This window comes from Aphelocoma coerulescens, chromosome 1 (assembly GCF_041296385.1).
Source record: "Aphelocoma coerulescens isolate FSJ_1873_10779 chromosome 1, UR_Acoe_1.0, whole genome shotgun sequence".
Classification (NCBI taxonomy): Eukaryota; Metazoa; Chordata; class Aves; order Passeriformes; family Corvidae; genus Aphelocoma; species Aphelocoma coerulescens.
The window spans coordinates 64,498,857-64,517,765 of record NC_091013.1 but is presented as its reverse complement, the minus strand read 5'-3'; the positions used below and the strand labels follow the sequence as shown (position 1 = coordinate 64,517,765).

Here is an 18,909-nt window from a genome sequence, read left to right as displayed (position 1 = left end):
GGGGATTTTCTCCTTTTTTGCTGTGTGTTGCTAAAGCTTTGGACTTTCACTCACTTGATTTCCTTATGTGACACTGAACTGTGCCTTAAATCAAGTCTCTCCTGATGGGAGAGAATTTTCTAAAAGTCCTTGCAAGGAGTTTCAAAGATAAACCGAGACTTTTCCTTGAGTTTCAATGCTGCCGGATAGTTGTTTATTAAGTCTTATCAGAGGAACAGAGCCACTAGCGTGACCCAGGTACAGCACAGAGCACAGAAAGCAGGAGAGAAATCTCTAATTACCAAGATTTACACAGCCTTTTAAAGATAATTTAACCAATGGTTACTAAAAACGTATATTATTTTCACTTTCCTACCAATTATTCAGTAACACAGCCAGGAACTGCGGAATTCCCTATCCAATCATTACACACTACTTTTACTGCAGAACATGGAGTAGTAGAAGAAGGAGAAGAAGGTTTAGAGAACAACAATCCTCCATTTTGGTATTTTTCACTCTTATCTATTTACTGCAAAGAGAACCTCTAAATTTTTCACTCTGTGACAATCTCACATAGTAGTCTATCACCTGATTCACACCACTGTATTTTCTAGTTCCTGTCTGATTGTTGGTAATTTTTTCCAAGGTTGGAGGTTAAAACAGTGTTGTTCAGGGGGGTAAGAGCCCTTAAAAACACGCAGAGAAGTATTCTCAGCACTCTGGGTTCCTACACTTACGCTTTGTTTTCCCTACTTGAACAACTTTTAAAAACAGCAATGATCTTTCATTGGGAATGACTCTGAAGCCTTTAATCTAAAAATTCTGGTTTTCTTTCATTAGGGCTGGCTAACAGAGGGTGCCTGTCCGAGTCTCACCATTGTGAAACCACAGTGGGGTATTAGTCAGCAACACCCAGTGGTGTTAGGTACTGGAACTGACAGGCTGAAATCAAGAGGTGCTATGGGGGTGAAAATGTAGGAGAAACTCAGTTGTGTGTTGGAGCAGGCAGTGACCATCCTTCTGTCACCTGAGGACAGCCACCCCTCAGGTGATGGAGGACCAGTCCTCGTTCTCGGTGTGCACCTGAGATGCATCTGATTGCTCAGCTAAGTGTAGTTACCCTCACAGCAGAGTGGACAATACTGACCTAAAGGAGATGTCAAAAGGGGTCATTACAGCAAAGCCCTTCATCCTATTATGAATTATTAGTATAAATGTGTACATATGTAAACATCTGTACTACTAATAGGATTCTCTGCATTTAACAGATTACTTAGTGACATATCAGAAGTCATAACTTCTTATGCCATCAAGAAGAGGCCATTTTATGTTGATACTTTTTTCTCAAGGTTACTTTGCAAAAGTAATGTTATAGGCAACAACCTGTGGTGTTTCCTACCTTTTAAGCCTAGAATAGTCTTCATGCTATTAAAAGTTGTCTTGCAAATTACATTGCTTGATCAAGTGAGTGGACTAGAATGAATGATCTTGCAGTGGAATATGGATTTTCTAGCTGATAGTGTAAGATTTTCCTGTGTCCAGGTGCGTCTTAGTTAACCCACAATTTGTAAAAACACAGAGCAGGCAACAGAAAAAAGAAGCAGTGAGGAATCAGAGGCAGGAAAGATAGCAGGACAGACTGGGGGAAGACTATGGATCTAATTTTACCCTAATATACATAACTCACATTGCTGGTGGATCATGAGGGTTTTTAAAGGTAATCCTTGAAAGTATGATGGTTGGAACCAACTGCAAGAGCAATGGCTTTATGGATTCTGCTGTATTTCTCTATTCATGAAGCTTGGAGTGAATGAACAGATCTTTTATTGCTGTCCTCATCCTAAAACCACAGTGATTAGGCAGAAAAAGGGTTCATGATAGTACTGGAAGACAGCAGACAAGAAGTTACCACGTGAGATTGCTTTTTGGGATATTTCAAAGCCATGTCCACTGTGGTTTCCACAGCCTCAAGGAATCAATGCATGAGTTCAGGAGAGCATTGAATCTGAAGCTCAGACAGGCTGTACATAACTCTGTGTTTTTACAGAGAGCTATAGCAATTTTTTTGTTTGTTTGTTTTTTAAATTATGATATGTTAATTTTAGTTTGGGAATGGCATATTTTTGATTTTTTTTCCTCATTTGAACACTGTAGCTACAGCAACCACTTCCCAGGATCAACTCGAGTTTCCATTCTATTCTATTTAAATAGTTGTTTGGTTAATTAATACTTAAAGAGACATAGGACACTAGAGTCCTTCTCTACAAATATAGAATAATAGATTGTCTCCTGAACAGTTTCCTCATGAATAGATGCAAGGGACAGTAGGTGCATGAAAAAGCAGATGGGTATAATGTGCATCTTCTGGCAGTGTGTTTAATGATGTGATAAAAGGAAGTGAACTTTCCCTTTCAGGTTATTAAGAAAAGTGCCTGTAAAGTGAAAGCCTAATCCTTCCTCCTGTTTTGTATCTTTGATGAGAGGAAAGACAGGAAAACTCTTTCTGGCCACACATTCCTAAAGCCATCCAACCTCAGGCACTGACTTAGACCTTGGGAGGAAAATCCTTAAACTCCCCACATATCCAGGGAGAGAAGTAGCTGACTTTTGGGAAACCAGACCTTCACAAGGTCTGAACACCTTGTGAAGGAGCTTCTCTCCATCCCTCCACCTTATCAGGGTGAGCAGCCTCCTCATTAGGTACCCAAAGGTAAGTGGTGCAAATGTCCCCTGGGGCTCTGGCTCCAGCCCAGAGCCCTGGGAAGCACCCAGGGTTGCTGCTTCTCTGCCAGCACTGCTGAAGAAATGGCTGGTGAATTGCATTTCCAAGGGGGAATAACAAGAACCAGCACAATTTAGTCTGTTTTCTCCATGAGAAACAAGAGTTAGCAGAGGTAGGATTTAATTCCAGTTAAAGCAGTGTAAATAAAACTGTTGAAATTTTGAGCAGGGCCTGGCAAAATGACAGGAGGGACACAGAATTGCATCTCATCTACACAGGATTTTATCTCTTCACTTGATTTCAGGATACAGAGAGGAGCCACCTTTTCAGCTATGGTGAGCTGCTCCAGGACTTTGAAAACCCAAGTAAAAACCTCTCTGTTTCTTCACAATTGCAAGCCCAAAAAGCACCAAATGAAAACAAGTGTCTTCTTCTTGCAGACCGGCCACTCAGAGAAGTCAGAAATGGCGTCGACAGCGCACTTCTCCGAGGAGGAGATGGCAGAGCTCCGCGAGGCTTTCAACAAAGTTGGTGAGTGCCGCCAACAGGAAAGGCCCTGCTGAAGTGTGAACCTGTGGCAAGCTCTTTCTCATGTTCTGACTGACCAGGCAGGATGAGATGGAGTTTGCTCCAGCAGCGATCTGTTGTGTCACAGCGACCACAGAAAAACCTTTTCCTGCCACTGCAGGCCTCCCAGACAAAACCACATCAGCTCTCTGCAGAGCACTGGCCTCTTACAGAGGGGGATGTTGGGGCTCCAGCAGGGTTTAGAAAAAAAACTCAAAAGCTTACAGCAAACCATGTTGGAAATATTCTCAAGTGTTTTCCTAAGAATATTGTTTATTCATGACAAATTATTTGGAAGGCATAAAGGTTTTATTTTCATGTAAATTGAGTATTCCCTATGGGAAGGAAGAGTGTGGAAAGGACAAATGTGCAAATGGATAAAAAATTTGTAATCCCTTCACAATGACCTTTCAAGTCCCATATTTCTACTGTCTGTTTTCTTTCCAAACCTTTAAACATCTCATCTGATTTCTCTCCTTTAAAGTCACACAGACCCATCACTGTCTACCCAAATTCTAAGAAAAGGTCTTTGTGCTTCTCACAGCTCACTTAACTTCTGTCAGCAGATCTCTCCGCCTCTCTGGATTACGCACTAGTCAGTTGTCCTTGCTGATTCAGGTGGTGGTTCTTTGATTTCTGATCATACAGTAGTTTAGGCTGGCAGTCTTAAAAATCTGGTCTCTCTGAGTGTCCTGTACACCCTATGCACTGACAAGGCAAATCAGAGCATGTTAGCATGGTTTGGCTTGGAAGGGACCTTAAAGATGATCTAGATCTTACCCCACCCCGATGGGGAGGGACACCTTCCACTAGGTCTGGTTGCTTCCCCAAGTGCTGGAAGGAAGCTCTCATTCCTCCCCCAGACATTTCCCTCTCCAAGTCCAGATCCTTTTGTTGTATGACCTGGTGAAATGGATAGGATGCTCTTTGCAATCTGTATGAATTTGTGCTAGTGATGCTGAGAGCTGAGTGCCTTTTTGCAGCATGCAACAAGTGACTCAAATTGCAACTTACTATGCAGGAAATCAGCACACACTGCTTTGAAATCACCTCAGCCTCCAGGATGGGGAAAAGGAGCCTGCAGAAAAAGAAAGATACAGACACTTAGAAGCTAAATGTAAATAACCATATATAACTATATATACATTTATCTATGTCATAACCATAGTGTTTTAACAGAAACTCTCTGTGTGATAAATTCAGTTTTCTTTTCTATCTGTGGAGTTTTTCACTAAGTGGAGAATAAAGGACTATGAACCTGTATTGGTGATCTTCTCATCAAATACTACCCTGGATCTTGCAGGAAGCTCAGCAGGACTATTCGTGTTAGGACCATCTCAGAGGAACACAGAAGTTTTTATTTTGAGGATGACCGTATGCAGTTCCAGCCTATTTCTGATGTTATTAGATGCAGAAAACAGGCCAAAATCACAAATTATATCTATGGATAAGTGCACGTGTATTGTGTCAACTTTATTTTCCTTTAGCTGTTCTGTAGACAGGATGCTTCCTCTATAGATCACATTTGTCAGTGTGTAAACCTTGAAATGGCAATTATATCCATTCAAACCTAGCTTTGTTAAGGTCTAAAATTTATATGTCTAAAAATATAAATTCATCACCATGAGTGTTTGTTAAAAGGTGATTGTAATTTTTTCTTGGGTGTAAATAACACCAAAGCAGTTTAAAATACCAGATTTCAAGACAACAAATCTTTGTGTATCATGTACCTTTGCTTGGGTAAAATAAAAACAGCCTTTATGTGCAGAAAATTTCATTGGGCTGATGTAGAATGTAAAAGTTTGCTTTAATCTTTGCAGATATCAGCGGGAATGGCTTCATCGATACCAATGATTTAACAGAAGTGTTGAAGGCTGCCAATCTCCCTCTCCCAGGATATAAAGCCAGAGAGCTCATTCAGAGTCTGACAACCACGGGGAATGGCAGGATCAGTTTTGATGAATTTATTTCAGTAAGTAAGATGTTATTTATTTCAGTCACTCAAGGTGATCCCCAGGGCACAGCAGAGGCACAAGCACAGGGTCTCTTGGGCACCTATTAATCCAGTGAATCGCCTCACTGGAAAAGTTGAAAGCAGAAGGTAACTAAACTAGAAATCCTGCAGGTAACTGGGACAAGTGATATGAATACAGCTGCTTATTGCATAGATGTCGTATCTTTCAGTCTGGTTGATGCAGCAAGATAGTTCTTCAGTTATATGCCCTAAAAAGATGACGTTCTGGCTTGATGATTACAAAAAGTTTAAGCAGATTGAAACAGAAAACTTAATGGGGCATTTTTTTATCAAAAAACTACTTCTTTTTCTGGTCTGAACTGGGTCAAGAGCAAATGGTAAAATAGTGGGATTTCCCTCGGGATGGAGAAGTAGGTTTTTACTTGCTCTTTCTTCAAACCCAAACTGCTCTGCTCCAAAGTAACATTTTTGTTACTTAGCTGATCTTTGTTCCCTGTTTTGAAAGCATAAAAGCTGAGTATAGTCCTGTTGTACCTCAGCAGATACAATGATTGTACACAGAAACCCACTGAAAATACTCAAGCCCTTTTTGTGAAGCAGAGAGAATGTGTCTCCTGGCCCAAGAGCTCACTGTTTTAGCTTGGTTTAATTCTCCAAAATTATAAAATCCTCTCTCATGCTTGAAAGATTTTCCAAGACCTGAAGAGTGATGATGTTGCTAAGTCATTCCGAAAGCAAATCAACAAGAAGGAGGGGATCTGTGCTATCGGGGGGACGTCGGAGCAGTCCAGTGCTGGCACCCAACACTCGTACTCAGGTAGGTGCAGCTGTCCCACACTGAGAGCAGCAAGTGAGCCATGGCTGCAGCAGCACAAACACCTGCCCACTGCTGTCCCTGCCCACCAGGGAGGCAAGGCACAGGTTCCCCACTGCTGATAGCCCATTTCCTTGTACATTTTACTAGGCACTCATTCAGTAAACTCCCCTTGCAAACAGATAGTTCCTGACTTTTTCTCATGGAGGGCACAACCCCATCAGGGCTCTTCTCCCTGCCTGTTTCTCCAAGGTGAAAGTTGGTTGCTTTTGTTGCCTTGTGGGCACAGCCCACCCTGAAGCAGTTCCATGGGGAGGAGGTCCTACCCCTGGCTGTCTTCTCCAGGGGCAAGGGCAGGGGAATGACTCTCTCTGGCAAGAGAGAACAGAGGATGCTTTCAAGCACTTCATCCACCTTCATCCCAGAGGGCATCTCCTCTGAGCTACTGGAGCCTGTGTGAGCTGCTGCTGCTACAGGATAGCTATGCTACAGCCCTGTTGAACTGCAGGCAACATTTGCCCATTACCCTCTGAATGCTCTTTGTCAGAGTCCTGGCCAGGCTTTTCTAGATATTCCACATGAAGAGGGTGTAATGTACAATACAGAATTATTTGAAGTTATGTGGGATTTCTATTTAGCAGAGTGGTACAAGAATGCATTGAAATTATGGTGAAAGCACAAATTACTCCTTGCAGAGCTTAGCACCTGCACCATACATGTGAATCACATGAACTTCGTTACCAGTCTCTGCAATTTGCCTGCCCTCATGACCCAGGCAACCCCAGTGAGTGGGAAGGAGTACTGAAGGAGTATTAACCAGCTCAAGCCCATTGCTGTCCTGAGCTCATTTGCTTGTCTCCTGAGAGCCTCTTCCGTGTAGGGTTTCGTTGATCAGTCATACTGGTGGGAAGGGCTCCCCCAGGAGTTCTGCCTTTGTAAGTAAAATGGTGGTAGAGGTACTGCACAGCAAACTGATGGATTTGACACTGTGTCCACAGAGGAAGAAAAATATGCCTTTGTCAACTGGATTAACAAAGCCCTTGAGAAGGACCCTGACTGCAAGCACGTGGTGCCAATGAATCCAGAAACAGACGAGCTCTTCCAGGCGGTCGGTGATGGCATAGTGCTTTGGTAAATAATACCTTTCTTTCTCACAAACGGGAACCATGAGTCTGCAAAAACTCACATTTCTCTTTAAACAGAAGCTGCTGAATTTACATTAAGCTTTTGCAGACTCAGGGCCTTAATAATACTAGGGTTTTTTGCTTCTTTTATCTTCAAAAATATAAAGTGTATTTCATGTTTAATGAGAATTTTTCCTTGTCTCTAGACACTTAAAATTAGATGAAGTCAGTGAAATTTGAGGAGCTGCTTGGTTTTATTTTTGGCCAAGGACTTTTGGTGTTTCAGCACAAAATATTGAGTGCTTCCACAGACATTAGCTGCACAATAAACTTCTCACACAACTTCACCTTGTGGCATTCTCGGCCTCACACCTACAGTACAATCTGTATGTAGCCCAAAATAATTGCTCAAATATTGAGTGTGTGCCTCTGTGTGCATATGTAGAAGCAGAGGGTGATTATCTGTATTCATTAAGCAACTCTCCAGCTCTTAGACTTGCTCTGCAATGTAGAGACAAAAGCTATACCTGTATTTTGTGCACATGTAGCTTAGTGTATTTATTTTTTTTTTCTTTTATTTCCAGTAAGATGATCAACTTTTCAGTGCCAGATACCATTGATGAGAGAACAATCAACAAAAAGAAACTCACACCCTTCACAATACAGGTACTAAAACACTGCAAAATTCTTTGCTTTTCCCCTTAGGATGCTTTCATGTAATCACTTAGAGGAAAGGCTGGTTCTGCCCAACACAGTCAGACAAAAGTTTTTTGTGGCACAGTGCGATGCTCAGGTCCATGTCATAAAAGCACAAAGACTTATATTTACATTTCTTTCCAAATATATGAGCAACCTGGCTAACCAAACACAATGAATAATGTTTACCAGATCAGAGCTTTAGATACTTTTGTGGTAGATGCCATATGAATGCAAGAGCACAGAGATAAATACAGTGACCAGTTATAGTTGGAGTAGCTCTCAGAAGGCTGAATCCCTCTTTTAAGGCATGACAATGGGCTTGAACGCACAACTGATGTTGTTGCAGTCTGATGTGCTCACCAAAATACTGACTCTGACCCTGGCAAGTACCTTGGAGTGCAAGAGGCCTGAAATGGGACCACAGCCTTTGCCTGCCTTTTACAAGACAGTATTTCACCTTGAATACTGAATCCCTCCTTTATTTCTATCACATGCACATGCATGTGATTTAAAAAATTGATAAAAAGGGTATTAATTTTCACCTACTTAAAGTTTATTGTGTTTCTCACACAGCAGTATGTAGAGAGATATTTTTATATGAACAACATCTATGTATCTGGTACAGAATATAAATAGATATATGGAATAGATATGAACCTAACCCAGTTTAGCCCTCAGCTACTCTGATTTGATGGAACATTAGCCAGACTCAAGTGAGCTCAGAAGCCATTAAATTGGATTTTTATGCTGTATACCACATTTTTCAGTTCTAATCGTTTTGGTCAGCAGCATAACTTAATGATGCAGCTCAGATCAATCCCTGTCACACATAGACATGATTTGATCAATATAGCTTCCACTTTAACTTAACCCTTTTTCAGCTGTCTGCTGGAGAAAGGTAATTAATTTGAAATGGTGCAATTTTTCTAGCTTATGTGAATTTACACTGTGTCTCTCTCGGCATTTTGTATCTAATCAGATCTCCCTGTCATGCCAGCAGTGCTGAAATTCATATGCAAAATTGCAAATCTGTGTGATAAATCATATTCTCCAGGCTTCTTTGCCTACTTTACTTGTCCTCTGTTAACCACGCCACCTTTTTGCATAGTGTAGACCTCAGGATCAGATTTTCTTATTCCCTTTCTTTTAAATGGACAGGAAACGGCGAAGGAACATAATGTTCACGAAATATCACTTGGTTTATGCCTGTCACAGTGAATCACTGAATCCCTCAGCTTCCTCTGCACACTCCCAGACCAGGAGTCCATACTCCAAAGTTGAAAAAGAAAATATCCAGATTTTACCAGTTCCAACCTTGGCTGAACTGCAAGGCTAAAAACTCATCATGTTTATTCATACTGATTCCTGGGACAGTGTGCTCCTTGTAAACACTACCAGCTAGCAACTTACTTGTATCTTAGGTGTCAGGGCTTTTGCAGAGTGTTTAGGGAGAGCCAAACCTGGAATATCTACCAGTTGGTTGGGTTGTAGCTCTTTTCTCCCTCCATGTGTGCAGGACTGAGCAGAGGAGAGTTTGCCTCATGCTGAAGCTACATCTGTACTTGAGCATGAGCTTGAGCATTAGCTCTAGGGAGAGCCTGGCTTTGGCAACCAGGATTGAGCCAGGACATCACAGTGAATGTAGATGTATGCTCTGGGCTCCAGTGCCTTGTGACATGACATTTGTCACCTCTGCCAAAAAGACGTCCTTTCTGTCTTTGTGTTGAGACCCAGAATCTACCTGTAATCTCGAGGAGAGTCTGCATTCCCCTGCTCCCTCTGGCCAGACATGTATCCTGGGCTGCATCAAAAGAACTGTGGCCAGCAGGTCAAGGGAGGTGGTTCTGTCCCTTTACTCCACCCTGGTGAGACCCCACCTGGAGCACTGCCTCAGGAAAGACATGGTTCTGTGTACGTAAATGCATTCACAGTGAAGCTGCCTGCAGATTTCACTTGTTTTGGCTATGCCCCCTTCCTGTAGCCTCAGCTCTCAAGTTCTGCATCACTCAAAAGTTCTCATCTTTCCCTAGGAAAATCTGAACCTGGCCCTGAACTCTGCTTCAGCCATTGGGTGCCATGTTGTTAACATTGGAGCTGAAGACTTAAAAGAAGGGAAACCTTACCTGGTTCTGGGTCTTTTGTGGCAAGTCATCAAAATTGGACTCTTTGCCGACATAGAGATCAGCAGGAATGAAGGTGCGTATGGCTCTTCCTTTCAGTGCTCCACTGTTATCACTGCACAGTCTTTAGGATAAAGCTCTTCAAAGAAAAAAAAAAATCTTGATTTTAATTTTTTTCTTCAAGAATTTGTTGTCTGTTCTCTTGGCTGGTCTAACTTTCCTTGCTTTTCACAAGCTTCAGCATTCAAAAGTCCAAGGCTTTCTGTAGACTTGTGTGTTCAGAGCCTTTTCATGCCCATTGGGTCAGGAATGGTGGTCTACCTCCAAGTATATTGGTGTTTCAGCACTAAATCTGGGATAAGGAAATCTGCATTCAGGAAGTGTGGCTCTTTTCTTGCTCTTGATTGCCAAACATCTGCTCGGTCTTTGTGAAATCATAATTATAGAATCACAGAATAATTTAGGCTGGAAGGAACCTCTGGAGGTGTACCCTGGAGATCTGACTCAGCCATGCAGCTACCTGCTTTCAGCAGTACAACATCTTAAGGTCAGATGAGGTTGCTCAGAGCCTTTTCCAGTGTTTTCTGGGCAGCCTGTTCCAGAGCCCAACCACTCTTACTCTGAATTTTTTTTCTTATATCTAGTTGGAATTTCCCTTCTGACACCTTGTGTCCACAGTTCCTCATCCTTTTGTGGTGCATACTGGAAAAATGCAGATCTGGCCCCTCTAAAATGGTTGAAGACAATACTTGCTCCCCTCTCTAACCTCTCTTCAGGCTAAACAAACCAAGTTTTATCTCTTCTCTTATGTCACAAACTCCCATCCAAACATTTTCTTGTCCTTCCATGAAACTCGCTTCAGTTTGTCAATGTCTCTCCTGTATTGGGGAGCCAGAAACTGGACACAGCATTCCAGATGTGTCTCACCAATGCCAAAATTCTCCATGAAGTAGCTTCAGCATGAAGGCTGTGGGTGTACATGCAGTCCATACAGCACCTCATCTTACTGCTTTGTTCCCCATGCCTCTGGATCGTCCCTCACCCAACAGTGACACTTCTTTCCTCCAGTTTCTGTGCAGGTGTTACCTTGATTGCCTCACTCCTGTCAGGTTTCTATCCCTTTTGCCAGAGCCCCCAATTCCCATTGCTTTGTAGGTAGCCTTGCCCTGCTTATTTGCTATTTTTTTCCCTTCTGGTATTTTTTCCTTCACGTCCCATCTTAAGACTAGACAAGCCAAGAAAATTCTGATTTCTTTTCAGGTTCTCTCTTTCCCTCATAGCCCTTCTCTGCAGCTGTGTCAGGTAAAATTTTCCTTTGTTGAACATGGGACCCTGTATTTCCAATGAACTTTCATAAGCCCGTGATATCAATGCACTCATACGTCCCAACCTCTATGAGAGGGAATTACCTGGGATGCACTTAATATCATGTTGGATTTTCCCCTGGTCATCTCAAATGGTGGCTCAGAGTAGCTTAGAAGACACCTAATACTCTCAAGTTCTCCTCCTTGGTTCGTGTAAGCTTTTAGCTAATAGCAGTTATTCATATTAACTCCCCAGTGAACATCTTCAAACATGGCACTATTAAATTGCATTCCGTTTTTATTACTGTCATCCAGTTCATTCTGTCTGATTTCCTGATCATCCTCTGTATTGACTATGCCACCTAGTGAATATCATCTTCACATTTTTAGCACAAGTATTTGTGCCAAGATAATTGATTCAAAAAAAAAGGAGTAAACATTAATCCAAAAATCAATCCACGATCAACTCCACAAGAATGCTTCTTCCAGCCTTCTCTCAGTGTTAACACTGTTCCCTTAATAAAATCCTCTGTCTACTTTAAAATATTTAAAAATGCTTCTATTATCCCCCTCTGGTGAAGTTTAACCCCATTGCACCCTATATCAAATTATCTATGTAACTCCAGTTATGGTATGTGTCCACTGTTTCCTTTATGTAGCCAATCCATAATTCTTTCAAGGATTGACAAAAGAATTGGAAGAAGATCAGAGCAGTGCAACACCCTCTCCCTTTTTACCACATTAATAATTAGTCTCCATGTTAGTTCTTTTCAAAACTTGTTCTAAAGCCTTTCATCCTCCAGAGATCACTGAACACACTGCATTTGCAAGGGTCAATGCTCCCATCCTGCCTGTTCCTCTTCTTATGAGCATTAAATCAATTTTTCTATATAAATAGGGTATGTCCTCAACTGACAGATGAGTTAACCCTACTGGCCCACAAGCCCATGAGGTCATGTGCAAATATTCCAGAATGCCTGTGTGAATCCAGTTTCATTGTGAAGGTCACTGAGATTTCTTTCATTGAAGCTGCAGAAAGCCTGTGTTCATATTCCTTCCAGGCTTGCCCCTGTGCTCAGCATCACTGCATCCAACTCTGGACTTCTCAGCACAGGAAAGACTTGGAGCTCTTGGAGTGGATCTAGAGAAAGGCTACAGAAAGGCTCAGAGTTCTGGGGCACTCCTATGAAGACAGGCTGAGAGAGCTGGGGTTGTTCAGCCTGGAGAAGAGAAGGTTGCAGGGAGACCTTATTGCACCCTTCCCGTACCTAAAGGGACTTATGAGAAAGATGATGACAAACTTTTTAGCAGGGCCTGTTGCAAGAGCAAAAAGGATAATGGTTTTAAACAAAAGAGGGTAATCTAGCTTGAATTTTGGCAACATTTTGGCCACTCACACTTAGAAACTAGGGTAGGAAAATGTAAAAGAGAGAAAACAGTTATACATTTTCCTCAAAAAGTATTCACATCATTATTTTAATTTTTTTTTTTCCTGCGTAGCCTTGATTGCTCTTCTGAGAGAAGGTGAGAGCCTGGAGGACCTGATGAAGTTGTCTCCAGAGGACCTGCTGCTGAGATGGGCAAACTATCACCTGGAAAATGCAGGATGCAACAAAGTCAACAATTTCAGCTCAGACATCAAGGTATGAGCAATACTGACCAACAAAAGCAAAACAGCAGCTCTACACCCAAATTCCTGTCCTCCACACAGGGATTGTGCACTGAAACAATCCAAGCACGTGGAGCTGGGTACATAAAATGCTTTTACTGGGCTTTACCTTTGCACTCAGTAGTGTTCCTCCTCTTCCTCCTGACCTCCCCGTCATCACTGCCAGCCCCAGCATATGAATTGCTGGAGAAAGGAATGGCTGCTGGCTCTGGACAGGGTATATGGACACTATTGTCAGTTCCTTGCCTCTCCTCCTTTCCAAATGTCCTTATATAACTCTTGACCTGACTTTGGTTTGGAAAAGCCTGGATCTTACTCAAACATGTAGAGAAAGATGATTGGGCATTTCCAATTCCCCGACTTGATCTTTCCCTCACCTGGGCTATGTGCTCCTCTGTCCCAGCCTTTGCTATAGCCCTGTATGCACTTATCTGCGAGGTTTAATTCAGTGGGACTATTCAAAATACTACAGCTAGACTGGGAGACACTTGCAAGGGTGGGTTTGGAGTCTGTGTAACATTATTTCACATACTTGGGACCTCACGTGCTTGTAGGTGCAGATTTCAGCAGAGCTTTCTCTGTAGGACCTTTGTTGTTCCCAGACAGATGTATCTGAACCTCAGTGGTGCCCGCTGATGAATTTCAGACCCTAAAACCCAGTGTGAGGCCCAGCCAGCATCCCAGAGACACAGGGGGTGTATAAGGGAGGGTATCTGTGCTAGCTTACAAGAAAGCCAGGGGCTGGCCAGCACACCAGTCTCACCAGCCATGACCTGACTTGCCTGCTCCCAGAACAGCATGGGAAAAGTCTGGCTCCAGAGGTACCTGGTCATAGGCTTCACTACAGACTGAAGCATAAGCACAAGCATTTAACTGAAATACAGAAAAAAACCACCAGGAAAGGCAACAGGAGGGGTAGAGAGTCACATTTAACAGCAAAATTTTTATTGTAACAGATTTTTGGTTCACTGGGTGGAGGTGACTGGAGAATATCCATGGGAAGGGAATGGAGTCTTTCCCATCTTTCTGTGGGCTGGCCAAAAAGACTATGGTGCAACTGATTAAATCCTATCTACAACTGAAAGCTAAATTGCAATTCTGGTATTTACAGTTGGAAAATAAGGCACACATTAACAAGATTTCAGTGTTTACAGACATTCTCTAGCTAAGCCTGTCTCCCCACCTCACTTCTGTTGTAAATAACCACTTTCTAGATATGATGCATAGTAATGCACATGTAAAATATTTAAAATAATTCAGGTAGTCTGCTTTATATTTTGAAGATCATCAGTTGGGTTAGTTAGTCAAGTCCGTAGACATTAACATGTAGCCTTATTTTCAGTTCTTTGAGCTATTTTTGAAGTGAGTTAATATTTTCCACATATGGAAGCAGCATTGTATTTCACAAAAGATTAAAGACACAACATGTGAAATCCTTGTCTCGTTCCTGCCCTTTTGCCTGAAGAATGCTGATACTGTTGTCAGTTTTAACTTTTGTCCTTGAAAACTGTGCTTTCTCTTCCACAACTGTTCCAGCCTTGCTTTGAAATCCACTTTAAACATCTGCTTTCTCCTTCTGCATTTTCTTTTATTAAATGCTCAGCAGCCTGACTTCTACAGCATTATAAAGGTATGCATTTTCTTACCTCTGATTTTATGTTCAGATTAAGTAAATTCTGATATCTTTTTGTTGTTGCTGTCCTTTCTTTAAGTGCAACACACAGCATTTTTGTCTCTTGTGTTGGGCGTTCAGCAGCACATATATATTGGCTCAGGGAAGAAATAGATCTGGCAAACGCAGCATAAAGTAGAAATTGCTAAGTGCTTCCAGCTTAATTAATTTAATTATGTAGCCCAATGATCGATGTAATAAAAATGAAGCATGCAGGCACATTGTTCAAGGGAGCACTGGCATGCAAAGGCTGAGCTTTAGATGTAATTTTTCTTCCCTTTAATTTCTCTGTCTGTCACAGGACTCAAGAGCTTATTACCATTTGCTGGACCAAGTCGCCCCCAAGGGAGATGAAGAAGGCATTCCAGCTATTACTATTGATATGTCAGGATTAAGGGTAAGATGAGATAAGTTTGGAGTAAATGCCAATGTTTTCTGTCTATTACTTGCATTGCTGGCCAACACAGGGCTGCACTGGGATGTCAGAACCAGCAAATTCTTTCTCGCATTGCAACATGAGCTTGAATTTCAGAAATCAAAGCTTTCAAAGAATTAAATGTTGGGTTTGGATTTTTGTTAGATATTAACTCTGAAACTTCAGCAACCATTTAATCACACTGATAAACTACTAGCATGCAACAAGTGTATTTAAATACATTTATCTGTGAATTTCATCAAACCATCACATTTTATATGGAATATGGCTGTAAAAGCAATATGGTGGGATGGTTGAATTGTAGGCAAAGCCCGTTTGGAAACACAGACTTGCTGTTAGTAAAAGTGGGAAAGGGAATACCTATAAATCCATCAAGGAGCTGCTTCAGCAGCTAGATCCCCACATGGAGACCCCAAGTGGGTGTGGGTGCAGTGCCAGGGCGGGGTGGTGCTGATGTCCCGTTCTGTGCCGGGCAGGAGAAGGATGACGTGCAGCGAGCCGAGTGCATGCTGCAGCAGGCTGAGCGCCTCGGCTGCCGCCAGTTTGTCACCGCCACTGACGTCGTCCGGGGCAACCCCAAGCTCAATCTGGCCTTCATCGCCAACTTGTTCAACAAATACCCTGCCCTGCATAAGCCAGAGAACCAGGACATCGACTGGAGCTCCATTGAAGGTCAGGAAAATGCAAATATCACATGGTGCACCATTACTTTCTTATTTCCCATGTCAGCCCATGTCTCCTTCTGTTCATGGTTCAGTGCGCTGTAAATTCAGAGTTAGGGTTTCTTCTCAAAACACATTACTGAAGTGTTGTGTTCTGCAGGCCTTTGATTGATGTGTCTGTTGTTTTAGGTGAGACAAGGGAAGAAAGGACATTCAGGAACTGGATGAACTCCCTTGGTGTTAATCCACGTGTAAATCATTTGTATAGGTAAGATGAGGTATTACACTTCCTTCAGATGACAAATAGAGCCAGCAAGTTGCTTGCAAGAACATAAAAACTTTTGGGCCCTATAACAATATATGCTGCTTTGTGTTTCCCAGGAAACTAAGTTTACCTCTGCTAACAGTTGAGTTGTATCTCTTTCCTCTGTTCTTCGGACAATGCTATATCCTTTTTATTGTTTTCAGTGACCTGTCAGATGCCTTGGTTATCTTCCAACTCTATGAAAAGATCAAAGTGCCAGTAGACTGGAACAGGGTGAACAAACCACCGTATCCTAAACTGGGTGGCAACATGAAGAAGGTACAAAAAGCTGGAATAGCTCCAGCAGTGATGCCTTATCCTCAGTGAATGCCTATATCATTTCAAACAGCAATGTGGGTACTCATACTGCTCTCCAGTCCCAAGAACAGCACCTTAAATGATTTTTTTTCTTAGTCAGTAGATAATTTTTCATCCTGAAAAAGAAATATACATTAGACTCGCTCTCTTGACAGGTGAAAAACATTTGTCAAGTAAAAAGACTTGACAACCTTTGCATCAGGATCTAAAAATTCTATTTGCAGATCCCTTTTGCTACTGCTTTAGGCACTGATTATAATGCATCTGGACCATGAGATGCATGGCACCAGCTTAATTGCAGCTGTCTGGATCACTGCCCTCCACATCAAATGAAGACAATGATGATAAGCATTCTTGATCAGATGCATCAAGAACCAATCACACATGCTGCTAAATACAAAGCTTTCTCCCAGCTATCTGGATGAGTAATTGCATCCAACTAGACCAGAGCGATCAACCAATCTAAAATATTGGCTGGGACACTAATCCTTTGTCTCAGTGCAATGCCATGATGCTGGAGGTACCCCTGAGCCATACATTTTATTTTCCAGGGTAATCTGCTTTTCAGGCCCTGATAATGAAGTATAGCATTTTCTTCTATGTTAACTGTTTCCCGTGGTATTTTTGGGATGGATCTGCCTGCTGGTAGTCAATCAGCTGTATTATCACAGAGCCCCAAAGTTCCTGTTTGCCCAGGAGGATCTGGGCTGAGTGATCCAAAGAATTTAAAGTAACAGTGTCTTGTCTTCTTTCTTTTTTTTCTTACATTTTTGAACCACACCCATTGACCTTGCCATTAACAGCTTGAAAACTGCAACTATGCAGTGGAGCTGGGAAAGAATCAAGCCAAATTTTCCCTTGTTGGCATTGCTGGGCAAGATCTGAATGAAGGAAACCGTACGCTCACTCTGGCCTTAATCTGGCAGCTGATGAGAAGGTAGGTCAGCCAGCCACGAGCTTCAGAGCATTTTGCTATGCTCAGTTTGCATTGCAATAGTTTCCTGATGCTCTCACTGAGAAGGCTGTACAGCCTACAGCCTTCTCACTCCTCTGTTTGCACTTTAATGCTGAGGCAGTGACCTTTTGCTCACTCCTAGTTAAGGATGTGACCAGAGCACATCTTGTGGGCAAGGCCATTACAGTCAGCTCACACAGAAGATTGTTATTGTCACTATCTGTATAGCAAGAATAAATGTTTATTGCATGGAAGAGAGGAAAAGAAGTTAAAAGGTGTCTGTATCAGGGAATAGGGACAGTGTCCCAGAAACAAGGAATTGATGTGGAAGTTTTGTCAGCTGCTCCCTGAAGTGGGCACAACTCAGTACCTCTCCCCATTTTAATGTAATTCTCCGTAGGTGCATGTTTCTGTGTTTAAGAGCACCATAACTGAGAGTAAAGAGACACAGTAGTAAGGAACTGAATACAGACTAAATTCAGACTATAGACACAGGTATAGGTTTATCAGTAAGGTAGTTAAAATAGGGATGAGGTGATTACTTACCATCAGTTTGGGATATCTTTCCAAGGCGTATGCTGACATCTAAGCAAAATATTCCATTGTTTTTATGCAGAAGATCAGTCTTAGGTGAGCATAAGGATTCCTTTCTATCTCTAAAGTCAGTGATTATTTTTTAAGCACTATGAGAATGACTCATTTACAATGAGATACATTAAGAGGGACCTTCCAGGAATTTTAAGTAACCAAAACTTTTAACACTCCCAAAGCAGTGATTAAGGAATTGGGTATGAATTAAACGAATTAGGTTAATTACTCTGTTATAATATAAATCAAATGCACTGTGAGCATGTGTGAGGCAGAGGAATCATTGGGATGATCTCAGTCAAGCTGTGCACATATAGGACAATTCTGAGGTTACAGCAGACTTTGAGCAAATATCCTGGCTTCCCTCATAAGGTACACCCTGAATATCCTTGAAGACATTGGTGGTGGAGAGAAGGTCAATGATGAAATCATTGTCAGCTGGGTCAATGAAACACTGACTGCGGCTGGGAAGGATTCAACCATCTCCAGTTTCAAGGTATAGGTTTTTTCAGAAGTCTCTGCTTAGGAATCTCTTATTTGGTGTGTTTGTATGTATGTTATATAGATGTTATGTAGATGTGTGTATGCATATATACACACACTCTACATTATGATATAACTCACTACATAGATGGATTATTTTTCATTCCCTTTTAAAAGCGTGTTTAAATGCACAGGTTTTATTAAACCTTAAAAAAGGTTTTATTCCAGGGACTTTATTGTGAAAAAGTAATAGAAATATGGTATGAAAACAACAGGAAACATCTTGAATTCCAGTTTGGCATGGGAAATCAAAGTATAGAGACAGGAATGATGACTGGAATTAAGGAAGAACTGCTGTGCTATTGGTTATGAATCATAGCAATTACAAATGACAGTATTAAAAGGAACAATAGCAATATGTTTATAACCTGGTAGTGCCATTCAGGGGTACCTTGCCCTATTTTGCAAGGTACCATACAAACACAGAGATGGACCAGTTCTAGAGAGCTTCCAATTCC

The 18,909-nt window shown here is 41.8% G+C and overlaps 1 protein-coding gene across 4 annotated transcripts in view; it reads left to right on the top strand.

Moving 5' to 3' along the window:
- Window positions 1-18,909, top strand: part of LCP1 (lymphocyte cytosolic protein 1) — a 51,036-nt gene that overhangs the window by 27,505 nt on the left and 4,622 nt on the right. For 2 of the 4 annotated variants that reach the window (XM_069010437.1, XM_069010447.1), the window contains exons 2-14: window positions 3,142-3,232; window positions 5,089-5,240; window positions 5,931-6,060; window positions 7,056-7,188; window positions 7,766-7,847; window positions 9,911-10,076; window positions 12,805-12,947; window positions 14,947-15,042; window positions 15,558-15,753; window positions 15,933-16,011; window positions 16,212-16,326; window positions 17,169-17,302; window positions 18,281-18,404. In XM_069010437.1, the coding sequence (XP_068866538.1) occupies window positions 3,166-3,232; window positions 5,089-5,240; window positions 5,931-6,060; window positions 7,056-7,188; window positions 7,766-7,847; window positions 9,911-10,076; window positions 12,805-12,947; window positions 14,947-15,042; window positions 15,558-15,753; window positions 15,933-16,011; window positions 16,212-16,326; window positions 17,169-17,302; window positions 18,281-18,404 (1,617 nt within the window). In that variant the 5' untranslated portion in view covers window positions 3,142-3,165. Of the gene's footprint in view, window positions 1-2,935; window positions 3,037-3,141; window positions 3,233-5,088; window positions 5,241-5,930; window positions 6,061-7,055; window positions 7,189-7,765; window positions 7,848-9,910; window positions 10,077-12,804; window positions 12,948-14,576; window positions 14,604-14,946; window positions 15,043-15,557; window positions 15,754-15,932; window positions 16,012-16,211; window positions 16,327-17,168; window positions 17,303-18,280; window positions 18,405-18,909 lie in introns of those variants that run through there. The other 2 variants (XM_069010456.1, XM_069010430.1) reach the window with 2 other exon arrangements.